The sequence below is a fragment of the Micropterus dolomieu genome, linkage group LG02, assembly GCF_021292245.1.
Source record: "Micropterus dolomieu isolate WLL.071019.BEF.003 ecotype Adirondacks linkage group LG02, ASM2129224v1, whole genome shotgun sequence".
NCBI classification, from domain to species: Eukaryota; Metazoa; Chordata; class Actinopteri; order Centrarchiformes; family Centrarchidae; genus Micropterus; species Micropterus dolomieu.
Window position 1 is genome coordinate 8,021,472 of NC_060151.1, and position 17,669 is coordinate 8,039,140.

The 17,669-nt window shown below is 40.6% G+C and overlaps 1 protein-coding gene across 2 annotated transcripts in view; it reads left to right on the top strand.

Annotated features, from left to right (window-relative positions):
- Window positions 1-16,685, top strand: part of usp43b (ubiquitin specific peptidase 43b) — a 74,973-nt gene extending 58,288 nt beyond the window's left edge. The window contains exons 9-16 of one of the 2 annotated variants that reach the window (XM_046072422.1): window positions 4,454-4,557; window positions 7,150-7,227; window positions 7,329-7,458; window positions 10,617-10,959; window positions 11,625-11,783; window positions 12,332-12,505; window positions 13,587-14,726; window positions 15,142-16,685. In XM_046072422.1, the coding sequence (XP_045928378.1) occupies window positions 4,454-4,557; window positions 7,150-7,227; window positions 7,329-7,458; window positions 10,617-10,959; window positions 11,625-11,783; window positions 12,332-12,505; window positions 13,587-14,726; window positions 15,142-15,152 (2,139 nt within the window). In that variant the 3' untranslated portion in view covers window positions 15,153-16,685. Of the gene's footprint in view, window positions 1-4,453; window positions 4,558-7,149; window positions 7,228-7,328; window positions 7,459-10,616; window positions 10,960-11,624; window positions 11,784-12,331; window positions 12,506-13,586; window positions 15,061-15,141 lie in introns of those variants that run through there. The other variant, XM_046072415.1, reaches the window with a different exon arrangement.
- The last annotated feature ends 984 nt before the right edge of the window (window positions 16,686-17,669 follow it).

Below are 17,669 nucleotides of genomic sequence, written 5' to 3' on the forward strand. Positions count from 1 at the left end.
AGCCCTCATGCTCATGCACTCCTCCGATAGAATGCTGAAATTAATTTTCACAGGTTTTCTCCTCCTCTTCTCAGCTGTCAGATTTCAGATGCTTGGGGGTTTTTTTCTCACTCACACACAACAAATAATGTGTTTACACCGACTGGTTTCTGGTGTTACTCTCACATATTTCTCTGCCTCTACTTGGTGGAAAATAAACATGTACATGTAACGGTTCTCCCCGAGTTTGTACCACTGCACGGTCCTGACTCGACCGGCGACCTTGGGTACTGGAGGTGGACGAGTTAATGAGGAGGCCAAAACGCATGGGCACTAGTGTCGGTCACAAGTGCGTCTTTTAAGGCATCGGGGAGTGAGGTTTACTCACTGCACAGCCATCGGGCTTCTGTTACATAAACACAAACATGCACAATATTTTGCTGTTATTTTTGTCCCATGCAGTCCTATAAGTTACTGTTGCTTCACATGTCAAGATCTGTGTTCTATCTCACGATAACAGTGTCAGATTTACAGTAATTTGTGTAATGGTCCTTGAATTTTAGACAGAGGTAGACAAAAGTATCTTCTAATTTCTACCCGGCAACTGTCAGTTTTGTTGGCTGAAATGAGGACTGTTGTTAGCTGTATTTATTTAGCAAAGCTAACAATGTTTCCAGCATTGAATAAGGGTCTCTTAGCTATGGCTACATGGAAATAAACAGCAGTTATTTAGTCCTAGTATTAAGTATGAGTAGGAAAACTGCGAGATTAGACGTTTTTTTTTAATTCTACCATCTGTGTTTAGCTACTTAAATTCGTGCTTAATTGTTTGAACGTTTATGGACATAACACTATCACAGATAACAGGTTTTGCTGAGGTTGCAAGAGTTTAAACGTCACAATCCAATAAAGAGCAGGACTGAACTGCTAATGTTAGCATACACTGTGATAAAGTAACGTTCGGGACCGGGTTCCATGCAGTGGGGAAATAATACACAGTGGATGTGCTAGCTGTGAATGTGGCTTTTTATATTGTAACCTCTACCCTCACAAACTAATGTAGTAGGCTATGAAATGCCCCTGGCCTCCGAAGTGACACTGAGTTAACACTGGAAGTATTAAGCTAGTTGGCTGGACATGCTAACATTTGCAGCTTAAGAGACAAACACGCATCCCTTTGCAGTCTGTCCTTTTAATCAGGTCCTTGTACTTTTTCATTATCATATCATTCTTACTGGCCCAGGCATCCTGCTTCAACATGTGGAGAAATCCAAAACTAGGCCTGCTGTAAAGCTAAGACAAACTAGGATTAGAAAATCGCTGTTTGGATGAGGGGTTAGTGCGCGTGTAGAATGGTGGTGATGTTGGTGAATCCTCTTGTTAAAAAAGTAAGTAGCTTTGCAAATACAACACCTTTGGATGGTGTGGGGTATATATCATACATCACATTAAAGAAATCTCCCCCCGTTTTTTGAAACAAAGTTTAGGGGGAAAAAATCCAATTTCCAAGAGGCTCGAATTGGTCTGACTCTTTGGGTGGTCTTCACATGTACACACAAGCCTTTCACTGGAACTCACAGTAAGCCCAGGCAAGTCTGTAATGACAAGAAATTGTATCTTGAGTTTACACTTGTCATCTAGCATTACAGTTTTTTTATATACAGCAGATTGAAAATGAACACACAGAAAAGTTGATGAGTTCTCTGGAAAAGCAACACACGGCACTGAAACACCACAGGGAGTGTTGCCTGCAGTGTCTATAAACACATGATGCTGAAAAGCTGAAGATAATATAGTCTTAGTTACACGGCCCTGCATGTGTACTCAAAATCAGGACATGAGACCAAAATGTTCCTTGGACATCAAGTAGTTCTGCTGCAGTATCTCAGCAGCGGACTGGCAATTGTGATACTGATACTTTAAATAGGCCTATATTGCATATGTGAGTAATTCAGAAGTGTAGTGTATCTTCCCCTAAGGGTTATGCATACCAGTGGGTTCATGTGTTCAGCATATCAATATTGTTGTCTGCTTTGGTGTGCTCCTAGTCATCAGAAAGATCCTTCCTGCTGGTTCAAGCTTTCCTCACAGGACTGGGTGGTGGGTGGTTGTGTTTGAGCTCCGCCAGCAGCTACACACTAAATTTCACGGGAACAAGAGGAGACCAATTTCATTTTTGCAAAGTGCTCCTTCATTCCTAAAGCACCTACAATCCAAGGTAGATCTCAGAGTAATATAAGCATGCTTTGAAGAAGGAGAAGAGGATATTAGTCTTGTATTTGTTGTTGTCTTTTTTCCTCTCAATTCTGGCTTTTCAGTCCAGTTGAGAATATGAAAGAGTAGTCAGATTATCTGTGGTTATCTTTTTTTTTTGTTCTATTTGTTATTAATTTTTCTGTAAGATAAAACTTTGAATGCAAACAAAACTTTAACTCTGCACTCTGTGTTGCTACATGTTGATTCAAGCTGAACTGCTGTGAGCTCAAAATGTCAGGTGCAGGTCTTGGCCTATATTTCATGATGGCCCACTTTCTTCTTCTTCTCCCGTCTTTTTGTTGCTTTAGCCTGTTCACAGCAAAGTTGTTAAATATAACCCTGAGAATACGTCCGTGTTTATAAAAACTCAGTTCAGCAGTTTTAAATAGTTTTCAACAGCCCAAGTATGAGTAGACAAACAAGACTCCAAATAACATGTGCCAGCAACATAACTAAAATGTCAACACAGGAAATCTAAGTCAAATTCCAACAGTGTTGGCCGTAAACAGATTTTTGTCATTATGTGTTAATGACATTTCATTTGCCAAGACTCAGGCCTTCCACAGAAATACGGAAGCTTTTGGCCATATTGTGAGTGCCGCATAGAACGATTAATAGAACAATCCTCGGTCACTGCCTTTGATCATGGGAGACACAAAGTGTGAGAAAGACCACTCACTTAACCTGTTTTATCTTTTGATAATAAGATGACGCCAGAAGTCCTATTGGACCTACCAGGTTGTATGATGGGAAGATGAAGATTGTTGACAGTACAAAAAAACAGCTGAACCTAGCCTGAAAAAAATAATTGTGCAGATGAGCCAGAGTCTGTACCAAACACCTTGATCTGCTGTCTAGAAAACTGCACAATATCTGCTTTGATCAAAAGGGACATATCTACTTACACAAACCATGTGTAACCTAACTATGGTAATCTTCTTTCGCACACACACGTTGGATTCATAAAACAGTTTCAGCTCACGTTTGTGGCCAGAAATCTCCAAACTGAACAGTCATATTGACTGATCACAGCAGAAGTCATGAGAAATATTGCTGCTTCTTCAAAATCCTGAGCCATGTGTCTCATTTTGCTATAATGAAACCATCTCATCATAGTTATGCAGAACCACAATGGGTAAATAACACCACAAAACTAGAAGCAGAAACATTTCTTATAAGTTGCTGTGGTGAATCTGTGTTTGGTGGCAGTGCTCATTTTATGTCTTAACAAGACTTAATAGTCCACAGCCATGCTAGCCACTCAGTGAGGCTGTACTTACACACTATGGTGCTTTGAGCTAAACGCTAACGTCAGCATGCTGTTCTAACATGCACACAATGATAATGTTTAACATGTTCACCATCTCAGTTTAGTGTGTTAGCATGCTAACAATTGCTAAATAGCACTAAACACAATGTACAGTTGAGGCTGATGGGAAATAGTTTTGCAGGTATTTTGATCATAAATCTGATGGCACGAGATGAAATGTCCACCAAAGTGATCAAAATTTATCCTGAGAGGAACACGAATATTCATGTAAATTGATCAAATAGTTATTGTGACATTTCACTAAAATCCTCAAATGTCTATCTCATTCTAGTGCTAGGGGAGAAGTCAAGTGATAACAAAGGTCAGCTTCATCCTCTGGAGACCATGAATGTCTGTACAAAATTTAATGGCAATAAAGAGATACTTCAGCCTGGAAGTAGCTGACCAACCAAACAGCCAATGTTGCCTTTCATAGAGCCAATGCCCCTAGCATGGCAAATAAATCTGAGATAAAAACAGACAAAAGCACTCATTCAAATTTGTGGACCATAGAGAGTTTGTTTGTGGATTATGAATCTATTTGTAGATCATGTTTTGTGGCTACAAATTGTAATATATGCATATGTGACTTACAGTGTGTGCATTTACAATAATAATGACATTGATTTACTCCCATTCACTACAGTAAAGTTTTAAATGGTTTATGTAGGTACCTTTTTGTCAGCCCAGTTAAGTTGCAGAGTTACCAGTATCTATAGGGATTCAACCACTGCCGAGTCCAACATCGTAACATTCTTAGTTAGTAGTAAAGCTGTGAGGCTTCATTTGGAAGCTTGAAGTCCTGAAAATGTTGTGTTGTATTGCTGTTTATACTCTTGTTATGAAAATCAACATACCCTAATGGCATGTCCGTGGCTTTACAGTATCATTACTGTGCCCTTCTTTCAGAATACCAGAGTTCTGTTCAACATCCGTGTAGTGGGAGGATCGGCATTTTACAGCTACCTTTCACCTCAAGATGGGCGGCCACTCTACCACCCTGCCGTCGACAGGTGAGGGTGTCGGAAACGCATGAAACATCAAGCTAATTCACGTCATGGATGTCAGACACACACGCACACACACACACACAGCTGATCAGCATGAGCTGGCTCTCATGGTCTCAAAACACAAGTCCTGCTGTTCCAGATGTGTTAATTGATTTGCTCCTCCATCTCCAGAGCTCACCATATGTATAATTGGCATTTCTTAACTTTTATCAGCTTTTTTTCTGCAGTTTGGGGGACTGTTGATTGCATTAAAGCCTTTAAGCCTTTTAGGCCAAATAAAAGTGAATAACCATTCATGCAAAAAAACGTATATTTCTCTAGGTGCAAAAACTGCAAGCACACAGACTTTTATCATTTGAGCTGACTGGCTGTGTGAACACTACATTCGTCTATTATTACACTAGAGGATTATTAGATTTTTCTAAATGTGTTATTTTGTGGTAGTTATGGTCAAAACTTCCAATGCTGAAATGACCCAATGTTCCCACAGGCTCATTCCCATTTGATCTAATGTAATCAGTTCTAATTTAATTTAAATGTGCTCTAATCTAATAGTGTTTATAACTCTAGGCAGGCAGCCAGTTACTGAAGACATATTGACAAAAAAACACGTGTAAAGTACAGCCTTTTATTTTTGTGATGATTTGCACAGTCTATACAGCTGTCCTGAAACTGGTGTTTAGTTTTTCATCTTCTTCTTATGTATACCATACCAACTGTAAAGGTTAGACCTGATTTTACAGCATGGACTGACATTTTATTCCTTATTCACAAATGCATGTCTGATGGCTTTCCCTTGCAGAAATGAACTGCTGTTTCAAAGGGGCCTTTTGGCAAGGTACTAAAAGGACTTCCATTTGTGTAGTTGCTAAGAAATGTTCATTCATTCGTTGAATGGTGCCAATGGGGGCAAATGCTTTTGAAATCTTTTGTAACGCAAATGTGCAGCACACTGTATCCTAGAAACTAATTTAATGATAGTGTTTGAACTCTAATGATTCAGAAATGTGCTCTGTTCCCGAGTCAACCCACATCAAACAGTGCAAGAATGTACTAGTGCAAGTGTTTTAGTCTACTTTGTTCACGCCTACCAGCCTCTGTAAACTGGTTTACAGAGTTGAGGTTGCTCGAAGATGTTCCACCTCTCATCCAAGAGGCTTCTTCAGTTCCTAAGCAGCAACCTCAACCAACGTAATCTCTAGTATGTACTTACCAAGTGGCTTGTTACAGTTTGCTTATTTTTAGCCATGCTAGCAGAATTGCTCTGTGGATGTCTGTTGGTCACTCCACACTGAATTGTCTCAGCAACTGTGAGATGGATTGCCGGACATTTTGACGTTGGTGATCCCTTAACTTTTCATCTAGCTCACCATCAAGTCAAGGTTGAAATTTGTCCAATCCTTTGGTTTGGGACCAAATACTTGCAAAACTAATAATATTCCCGCCAGCCTCATAGGTTGTGTACTCACGGTGTTCAGCGCTAATTAGCAAATATTAGCATGCTAAACTAAGAAGGTAAGCATGGTAACATTGTCATTGTGAGCCTGTTTGTTTGCTTGTTTTTTTGTCCTAATATAAACTGGATATACATTTTACATAAACATAAAAAAAATATTCAGTCATGTTATTGTGAGCATGTTGATTCTAGCATTTAGCTCAAAGCACCGCTGTGCCAAAACACGTTTGAGAGCTGCTAGCATAGCTGTAGATTTAGTCTCTAATGATAGTCAAGTGAAACGTAACTTATATCACAGTTCAGTGAAAACAATATTTTATAGGCAAGAGGCCTTTTGATATATTCCTGTTCTTTCTCTTTATATCAACAGAGATTTCTTTGAAAGGGTGTTTGAGCTATGCTTGTTTTTCATTCCTTAACTTTGTTTGACAATATAATGAACTCTCTTAATTAACTCAAGATCCATTTATTAGCTTTTTCTTGAGCTTTCAACCACTTCTAACAATGTGATCTACTGAAGACTGTGGGAAGAGATCGAGGACCCTGGAAAAAGCTACGAACCTTTTTAGGGAAAGGATAATTTGGTCAATTTTCTTTTGATGTGTTGAAGCTCAGCTGTGAACTGTGGGAACGGTGTGTGCATAATGAAATCAATGGAGAATAAAGTAGTATACAGTAGTTAGTATACAGTACTGTACATCACAGGGAAGACACACATCAACAACACAACGATGACAGACAAAACAACATGAGAACAAGATTTGTAGCTCCCTCAGTGAGTCACCTTGTTTAGGGCTGCTGTGGCTGCAGGTACCAGGCTTTTGCCAAAGCGAGTCCCTCTGCACCTCAGGGACCTGTACCTGCGCTCAGACATTGGTGAATTATCATCCAATGTTACCATTTAAAATTTTAACTTGTCATGTCTGTGTCTGAGCTCATATATCAATCCATTCATGCCTCACTGTGGTAATGCTGGCACCTAGTGGTTAAAAAGCCTTAATACAAGCAAACTCAAATTATTCTAATAAGGCTGTAAATAAAAGAGCAAATTTCAAAAAGCAAAGTAAAACAGGTTAATGGAGGAGTCAGTGATGCTCCTTCCTCTACACTGGATGAACTTTCACCTTTATGTCTTTTAGAGTTCTGAAGCTCTGCGGCTCAGGGGGACCTCCACATGTGAAGCTCATCATTGAGTGGGAACACAGAATCAAAGACTGGTCAGTTTGTTATCTATTACAGAACACCTCCTGTTTATTCTAGCATTTTTCTCTATTAAAGCATGTTTTCTATATCCGCCTCTTCATGTCCTGGTCCACAGCCTGTTTGGTAACATTCAGGAGGAGGTGGTAAAGGATGCAGAGAGCGTGAGGAATCAGCAGCAGCAGCACGTCCAACAGTACAGTTGCACCTTGGATGAGTGCTTCCAGCTCTACACCAAAGAGGAACAGGTAGTCAGTCTGTTATCAGTGGATACTTGCACCAACAAGTTGCTCCATTAAGAGCCATGTGTCCTGACAGTGAGCCTCTTGAATTCCTCCCTAATCAAACCTACCTAATGCCATAATCATACTGTTGTTGTCTATGTTTCTTGAGAGTAAGCAGGCAGTGGTGATGGGACTAAAATAAGATGCCGTTTGTCATTTTATTTCACACAGTTTAGTTGTCATAGTTTTTACTATTCTGCAGCAGCTTATAACTATTCATAAGACATTTTACTTTGAGCCATACTCAGATTTAGAATAGGAACGGTGTAATAGTTGTAAATTTATGCATACAATGTAAACAATGGATGCACAGTTTGAAAAGGAAGTCATGAAACATTCAAGAATATATAAGCTATTTAGTTAATTGAAGCTTGGATATGTTACCAAGATAAATAATAAATTATAAACAAATCATAATTTATCATTTAGTTGACACTTTTTTCCAAAGCGACTTACAATTGCTATATGTCAGAGGTCACACACCACTACATTCTAGCAAAGTGTCATTTCTTCAGTGTTGTCACATGAAAAGATATAGTCAAATATTTACACAAATGTGAGGCGTGTACTCACTTCTGTGAGAAACTGTAAATGCATGTGCCTGAATAAGCCAAAAGGCTATTTTGCATCTGCTGTCCCTGGACTGGTGGTAATAAGTCACCCTAAAAAGATATAGGGATTAAGCTATAAATAATACATACAGATTTTGCCCAATGGGATAAAGGTTGATTATACTAAAAGAAAAAAAAAACATAAAAATAAGAACAGTTGGTCAAGATCAACACCAGCACACACACCCACAAGCCCAACTGTCAGCCCATATAACAAAGAAGGTACAATAGCAATCAGTTTTTTGGTAGAGATGAGCAAAAATCAACATTGCTGGGACAGTAACATTGTTTTTTAGCACACATTTCTGAAAAATCATAATGCCTAACTGGTTATTTATCACCCCAACCTGACCGGACCACAATCAATTTCTAATAGAAAACTCTTCTGAAATTTGAAGAGACTACGCTGCAAATTTAGTTTTTTATCATTGTTAATGCACTACAGAAAGTAACAAGTGTATAAAAGAACCTTGGCACCAAGAGTGTATTACAGTTCCTTTACCAACATGCAGCGCAGCTCAGTGGTTAATCTTACATCCAAAATGCAACAACAACACTACATATACATCTCAGAATCAACTTTTGTACCAGAACACTTGATGAAATTTGTCTGTCAACGAGAAATAGTTGTCACTTAGTACACAGTGACCTGAAAAAACACTAACTAGCAGTAGCATTACAATATGTAGCTTTTATTTATTATTTTGGCCACGCATTCTCATTGACAGCGCACAGTATGTCGTCCTTATGTCCTGTCTGTCCCACTTTCCTCACAAGTCTTTCATAAAGGAAGGAAATGATGCCCAATGAGTGGATAATTGATTTTTCTTTCTTTAGATTTATCATAATGTTGCAAAAACAGCATCTAATTTTTCTGTAATTTTGTGTTATGAGAGGTTTTGTGCGCAAATTTAACAGTTTTTAAAATAGCTTGTGAATACAGTTTTGGTGGAGATTGAGTCTGAGTGAGGAAACATTCCTTGAATTTAGAAAGATCGGGGTCATTGAGTGCTTTTTGTGTCAAATCAATCGAAAGTTATCCACAGTTTAGTCCACAGTAACTGCTGTTGTGCTGATTGTGTGTGACAGGCTGAGAGATTGCTGTTGCTGTTACCTTGTGTCACCACCCAGTGGAGCTGCAGGCACAACGATGGCACTCCTGTCAGTCTCCAGTCCCCAAACATGTACACACTCCCTCAGAAGCTTGCCCACCCCACCTCCAAAATTTCACATCTCAGAGGTTTCTCCAGCGTTTAAACGCCCTCACCCTTGCCTGGTCATATAACTTCATTCTCTGTTTTATACTCTTCAGACCTTTTCCCCTTTGGCTGTTTCTCTTGGCTGGAATAATGTTTAACCTTCAGCTAGTTGCAACAAAACCTCACAGCTAGATGCCACTAAATTATTCATTGTGTGTTTATCTGTCAGTGTGCATTCATATTCTTTAATTTTTATTTTAAGAACAATAATTCCCCCGTGACCCTTTGCGCAGGACAAGCGGTTGACGATGGATGGAACAATAAGCGCATACATCCATCAACTGCTCATGTAGCCAATCCCAGCTGACATCGGGCTCTACAACCACTCACACTCACATCCACACCTAAAGACAATTTAGGGTCACCAATCAACCTAGCCTGCATGTTGTTGGAGGGTGGGAGGAAGCCAGAGCAAACCCACACGGACACAGGGAGAACATTCAAACTCCACACAGAAAGGCCAGGGCAACCAGGGTTTGAACCCACGACCTTCTTGCTGTGAGACGACAGTGCTAATCACTGCATCACCGCACCGCCCACAATAATCCCAGACTGTTCTAATTCTTAATAATGTCAGTAATATTGTAATCACAATAGTAGCATTTCTTCTGTAAGTGGGACATCTGAAGCAAATCTGTCACTCATTTGGCGCATTAGTGAGACCGCTGTTAATTCTTCAAAGGCATAAAAGATGAAGACATAATATCACACTTATCGGATCTTTTGTCCGCTTTTTCCAGTCCAGAGGTCACGAGGCATTCTCTCACACATTATATGATAAAATATACACTCGCTGAACACACACACACACACGCATTATTATCTCACTTGCAATTCAAACTGACACAAGAAAAAAGATGCGCACCAACAGCAGAAGAAAATCTTCAGCACTAAACTGTAAAGTTTAAATGAGTGACCTTGTTGAACCTCAGTGATTCATTGTGGCCCAATATTTGAGATGGTAATCAGAGGGAGGCGGGAAAAATGAACATAACTAGTAGCCATAGCAACAGCTGCTATCTATTTCCTGCTCCAAGCGAGGCTCATTAGTACTAAGAATTTCCATGGTTCAGTTGTACATGCTTAAGTTTCCAAGAATATGATAAAGTGGAACATGAAAGGAGGTTCAGGTTCATCTTAAGGTGGAGTGGAAGAGTCATTTTTGTGGCTCTGTCAGGTTGGTAAACAGGCAGAGATGCATTTTTGTGTCTATTTCACCATCTTTTCTCCTTGGCACCCTCTCCCCTTCCAGCTTGCCCCAGATGATGCCTGGAAATGCCCCCACTGTAAGCAGCTGCAGCAGGGTATGGTGAAGATGAGCCTGTGGACGCTCCCGGACATCCTCATCCTCCACCTGAAGCGCTTCAGGCAGGTGGGAGAGCGGAGGAACAAGCTCACCACGTTCGTGCATTTTCCCCTGGCGGGCCTGGACATGACGCCTCACATGGTGAACCGCAACCACGGCACCCATCAGCCCCCTCTCCAGCCTGGCTGGAAACAGTCCAGACGACCTGACTTGGCTCCCCCCGACTTCCTGTACGATCTGTATGCTGTGTGCAACCACCATGGAGGAATGCACGGCGGACATTACACAGGTCCGAATAACTAACACCGCCTGAGGAAAGACCTGTAGTAAAGATACATTGAAAGGGCACCTTTCAAAAACAAAGTTACAACATGCTTTACAGTAAAACAAAGAATAGAAAGTGGATAAATAACTAAATGTAAAACATACGTCATAATAAAAGAATTGCAACTGATTAATAAGACATAAATTAGTTCTAAGAAGAGATTTAAAAGAAGATCAACCTTACTGCTGAGGGGCTCGGACAGCAAAAGCCCGATCAGTAAAGGCCTTGTCATCCTTACTGACAAGTCAAGCTTTTGGAACCACATCCTATCAGCCTGGCTGCAGCTTTTGTATCAGCTGGAGTCCTAAGTGTATTTGCATGAGCAAAAGATAGCAACGCAAGAATGAATTCTCTAGATCTGATAAAGAAAGGATATACCTAATTTTAAATGTCTCGGATGAACAAAACAGGAGTCGTAAATGACACCTTGACTACTGACTTGAATTTTGAACATTATTAGATAGGGCAGTCACACTAAGTGGGCGAGTGTTATTAATGGTAGTGGTTAGGCTAAAAAAGGTAGTAATAATAATGATCTGTAATTTGGAATCATTTATTTAAGCCATTCAACTGCAGGCAATCTTTAGACCTCCAAAGTTCATCTCTTTCCGCGGTTGTTGTGATTGCAGCCTTCTGTAGGAACTCAGTGGACGGCCAGTGGTACAGTTACGATGACAGCAGTGTTGAGCTGGTTCCAGAGGCGGAGGTGTGCACACGTGGAGCCTACATCCTTTTCTACCAGAGAAGAAACACCATCCCGACTTGGTCTGCCAGTTCCTCAGTCACTGGTTTGTCCTTTCAAATTCTCTGTAGCAGCTTGTTACACTGACTACAGGTGTGCCTGCTTTACATCATTTCGACAAAATATAGAAATATCGGAAGGACTGGGGGAGTATCATTACACTGGACACCATCATTATTTTCAGCTGCACAAATCAATTATTTTCCTCACTGTTACTTCAGTCTGCCAGCATTGTTTCATGTGCTGCTTTTCAGTAGTAGCATGTGTATTTTCAGTGTAATCTCAGTGACTGTTTTTAGCCAATAAATGCAGGTTGCCAGTGGTTGGAGAGAAAAGCTGACCTGTTACCAGCAATGGTCTCCATTTTATGGAGTCATAGAATCATTCATCTCATGGTTACAGCATAATGAGGGTATTCACAGATTGATGGAAATGCTGATGATACATAGATTTCAGTGTGGATGTGGAGTCGTTTATCCTCTCTCAGTTAGGGAAGCCTATTAGTATGTTCTGCTGTACATGTTTATGACTTCCCATGGCTTGTTTTGGGGTAAAAAAAACAAACTCTGTTCTCTTCTCTTTTTCGTTTTGCAGGTTCCACCAGCTCATCCACGTCGGACCACTGGCTGGTCCGGCTGGCAGGGGGCAGCAAGAGGGGTAGCGTGGTGTCAGCAGGAACCATCCCTGGACCTTCAGGGCCCAAACAGGCCCCAGAGTCTCCAGAGCTGCCAGTGTTTGGAGATGAACCCCCCAAAACAGTGGAAACAAGTAGGTACCTAAAATAGCATGTATAGTATGTTTTAATTGTTGTGATACAAAAAAACACAAGCAAAACAAGTATTTTAAAGTTAGTCCTAGTTGATCTGGCAACACCCATGGTTGGCGTTGTAACAGCAAGTGCAGTTTAATAGTACAGCAAACACTCTTTGACCAGATACTTTGTTAAAAATACAACAGGTGAGCAACTGGTGTATCTGTTTACAGTGCAAACAAACAAACTCAAGTCAGTCAATAATAATTGCAGCCACAATCTGCAAATCTGCAATCATGCTGCAAACATCATTAGTAGTTTTCCCACACAACAGCAGGACACAGTAAAGTTGGTTATTTCAGTTGGACATGTGCAGCCTGTCGCCTACAACTCAAGCTCATGCGGCTGCTCCTTGTGGTTCCATGACTCCCAAAAATATTTAAAACTGATCCCAAAATGACCAAAGAGTCAGCGCTAACCTCTGTGACACTGTGTCTCCTGTGCTGTTTCACATTGAAAGCCACCCTGTGTTTCACCATTTGAACACTGTGATCTAACAGTAGAAGGAGATGGACTGTTTGCATTAGCAGTAACTAAATAAAGCTCTGGTACGGCTGTAGGAGATTGAACAGTAAACAGTGAGACTGATATCTATTAAATATTGTTATTAAATTACAAACCGTGAAGTTGGATTACATGCTGCATTATTTCCTGGGAATCCATCGTCCAGGTGAAGACAAGTTGAATCCAGTGCAAAAATGTAAACTATTATTATACTTTTAAATTGTCATCTCTCTTTGATAAGCAATAAGACCACCACATTATTATCATACTGTATTACCTGGCAAGTCCAATGCCTTATAGTATGTAGTTTTACAGTTTTATATTATTGCAATACTACATTTAATTACATTACATGTTGCGTTAAATGAAAGTAGTCTCCAGCTGTCTGTTTTTTTGCATCAAATTGAATTAAAATGTTCTTAAGTTGTGAAATATTTCATCCTGAAGATTTAACTCTTTATATGTATTGGCCTTAGTAGGTTTAGTGGTGGTAGGTGAGCATGTAGTGCTAACGTATCATGTCTTTGCCTCTAGATGGGTTTGAAGCCAAGCCCTTTGTCCGTGGGACCCAAGGCAGGAGTGTAAGCATGAGATCACCAACTAAGCCCAAGGAGACTCTGAGCAAGGTTCTGCCATTGCGGTGGTCTTTTGGCTCTAAGGACCGCATTAAACATCCAGTCCAGATGCAGTCAGGAGAGCTGGTGGAGTACCTGGAGTCTGGGCGCCGGCCACGATGTACCAAAGACCCTATCATAACACTTGTGGCCACCCCACCACAAAGGAATGCCCAGGGAAGAGCCTTTGAAGTAGGACAGGACTGCAGCTCACCTAGCGGTAGCAGTCTTAGTTGTACGGACAGACCCGGTTCCGACACTTGTTACTCCCCCAAATTACCAGAGGGACAGAGCAGACCTTGTGTGGAGAGAATCATGAGCCAGGGAGTCAGTAACAGCAATGTCAAAGCCAGGGATTATGGTTCTCTGAGGCAGAGGTCATCTAAGAGAACGAGGCAGGACCAGGGCAGGACCCTGGACCTCCATCTTCAGCTTCAGAGAGGGGCCATTCTAGTCGGTCATATCAGCCACAGTGCACCTCCAAGCAGAGATTCCACTTTGAGAAGGACCAAGGTCCAGACGGGGGTGACCTCCAGGGCACAAAAAGACTTGTTACAGATGGTCATTCAACCTGAGGACAGGAGGGGGCAGAGGGGACAGGAGGGTCGCAGCCACGACAGCCTCTTGTCTTTTTTCAAACCTGGTTTCATGAAGAAAGACCTTCCTGGGTCACCAGTCAAGGGCCAAGACAGGCGTATGAATGGCCACGGACAACTAGGAAAGCTGGCAAGCAGTAATTTAGCCAAACTGTCCCTCTCCAATGGAACGCTGTCCACAGTGGCACCAGAAGAGAGGAAGGCCAGCGTCATCCCGACCTGTGACACCCATAACTGCAAAGTGCAGCTAGTCAACGGCAAGACGGGGAATCACGAGCCCGCAGACATTAAGCGCGCTCACAGTTCCAGTAACATCCAGACCAAGCTGGATCTGACCTTTCGCAGATGTGCCTCCCTTCAGAGGAACGGTGGAGTAGTGGCCCCTCCAGCCCACCCCATCCTGTTGTCAGATAAGCCCAGCTACGCCACTCTGCAGCGGACACGATACAGTACCACCTCCCTGGGTAGGCACAGACCTGTCCCTGAGTCCTGTTTTTGAGCCCGTGGTGCAGGCTTAAGTTTTGTCACATACAGAATAATAAGGGCTGTTGAGTTTTTTTCAGTTCGGCTGGTTTTGAGCACAAATTAGAGCACAGGGTTGGAGTTTTGCTCTTGTAAATGAAGAAATAATAACGATTTAAACAGGATTGGACAGCTTCCCTTCTGCTATCATAAGTAACGCAGTCATTGACAGTTTGGCAGTTGAGTTCAGTCTGACAGAACAAGTGGAAGTGCTTTCAATTGCAATAAATGCAGCCTCAGTTTTCAATTCAAAAGTAAAGCTAAGTCTGTTTTATTCTAATCATTTATGTTAATCTTAGTACAGTGACTGGTTACCATGTGACTGATGGCTTTGTTTTTTCTTTTTTCCATCAAAAGTGCCTCTGTGACAGCCCAGAATGACTGTTGAACACTAGGACCTCTACTGATTTCTACACACGGCACCCAGAGAAGCTCCCCAGCAGAAGGCAACACTGCAAAGTATATCTTCTCGCTCCCCTTCATAGTACTGTTATAAGTTCTTACCTGTGTGTGTCTTAAAATAAATCTATGCAGAGTTGAATTAACTGAGGAGAAATACTGCTGTTATTTGACTTTTTCTTTTCCCCTCGTTTTGTGTTACAAAGCAGTCTACTGTTAAAACACGGTTTTGTTTAAGATCAGTATATGAGAAGTTTTGTTAATTTGCATGTTTTCAGCTCATTATACTTTCCTAAAACCAACATCCGTTTGGAAGGTAGGAAATTAACCTGAAAACTTGGCTGGTTAAAAGATTCAGGATATACAATTTACAGATAATGGGCGAACACGTGATATTGTTACACTGCAAAGAGCACTAACACCTGCACTGTAAATTGGCTGCTATAATATCATTTGCTTTGTCATTTACTATCATTTTCCTGTTATATTTCCAATGCACTAAAAGAAATCCATTCTTTATACATAACCATCGCTGCATTAAAGTTACATTGCGAATGCCAGGGCAATTACACTGTACAAAAATTAGCAAAAACAAATGTGTGTGTTTCAGGCATTGATTAATAAGACAATTAATCTACAACTTGTAACCAACAGATTGCTAAACTGTGGGAGAGGTTTGTGGTTTGTAGACGTACACTAAAGGTAACATTGTGAAAAACCCTTCCACTCAAAATTGCTTTTTTTACATACTGGTGTTGTTCAAGTGTCTTCTGTAGATGGATGACAAGAGTTTTTTACATCAGAAAACCGTAGGTGGGATTGTTCTGACTAAAAAGTTATTAACCACCCTCTCTTTCACTAAAGTCTGGTCTCAAGTCTTGAATTCTTAATGATAAAATGCAGACATCAACAAGACCAGATGCAAACGCAAAGCTCAGATTGAAGCAGAGGCGCTCTCTCTCTCTCTCTCTCTCTCTCTCTCTCAGTCGTGTTCCTGCAGCCTAATTCACAGTCATCGGTCATATTCACCGTTTCTGTATCTGCACAAAGCTCTTTAGTTTACTTCTGCATTGTAAATTTGTCACTGAGGATTATTAGGGAATGTAAAAGTGAGAGTCCTGATTGTTTGCCTACACTGTAACTGTTTTCACATTTCATGTTGTGTCATTTAACATTACTGTTTAACAACACTCTTTACCAAAATGAAATGCTAGTACATGAAGGATGTTTCTGAGACATTATTTGGGAAATATGGCTAGATTATATTTTATTATTAACTTTTTTAAAAGTCTACATTTTGTACCTGATGTGTAATTATGTAATTTAAGTACCAGATTAAAACCGTATGTTTCAGGTTACTGTATAAGGTCAGATTACATACCGTAAGAGGGGGTGAATTGGACGCAACACACAGAAGTCCCTGTACTGGACTGTCTATAATGTCTGCTTAATGTACTGCTAAGTTTTATGGATTGCAAATTAAACACAGCTTTTCTCACAAATGGATTCAGTGCAGCTGAATGATTTATAACAGGAGGTTCAGCCTGTGCATCTCATCATTCTTATATCTGGCTATATCAGGTAGTTACAGTATTTTTTAGGATTCAAGACAGACGTGCTTATGCTGAGTGAATTGGGAGCTCTGCTAAGGTCAAGCAACTTATTAGCTAGCATAGTGGCACTCCACAGCTCTAATGAAGGTTTGTGTCGCTAAAACACGGCGAAGTGAGGCCAGAGTGCTGAGAGATTCGGCGGTTTCTGCTTAATACATAGCCATTGTGTGTTTACCTGGGATTTTTGGGGATGCACCCTTAGGACAAGTGACATCCTAATCATGTAATCACATTCACATGTGGTCAGGAGACCATAGTCTGGATGCAGTGTAAAAGGCCTATATTTCATGATCTATTCTTTGTTTATCGTGATTATTTTAATTATTTTAATTTCCCTGGTAATCTGAGCTAATCACAACTATGATGGGAGAGTTTATACCAATTAATTTAATGATCTAATATATAATCATCTGTTGTTGCTGACACTTTAAAAATTGTAAATGATATGCTGCAGATCAGCCCATTAGCAGCTCCTGTTCAGAATGCATGTTGGGCCATAAGTCCAATATACCCAAGCCAAACCATTAAGCCTATACACTCACTCTATAATTAAATAAGACTATAATGTCAGCAATTACATCACTGATTGAGCCTCCAATCAGGGGGTCTGTATGCACTTCTTTTTCCTATGTGCCTCCAATATAATCAGAGGATCTACTTTAAGGAAGAAGTGTCTGTTATGAGTATAGACTGTATGGTTCTGAGCTGTTTTCCAGTTACGTTTACAACAATGTGCCTACTACTACTACACGAACACATGTAGACAACACGCAAAGTCCCATATGTTGTTCCAGCATGGCACAATATTTGTTTTGGTAAATTATAAAAGTAAACGCAGGCTGTGTCCTTTATTATAATAATGACAGTTATCCA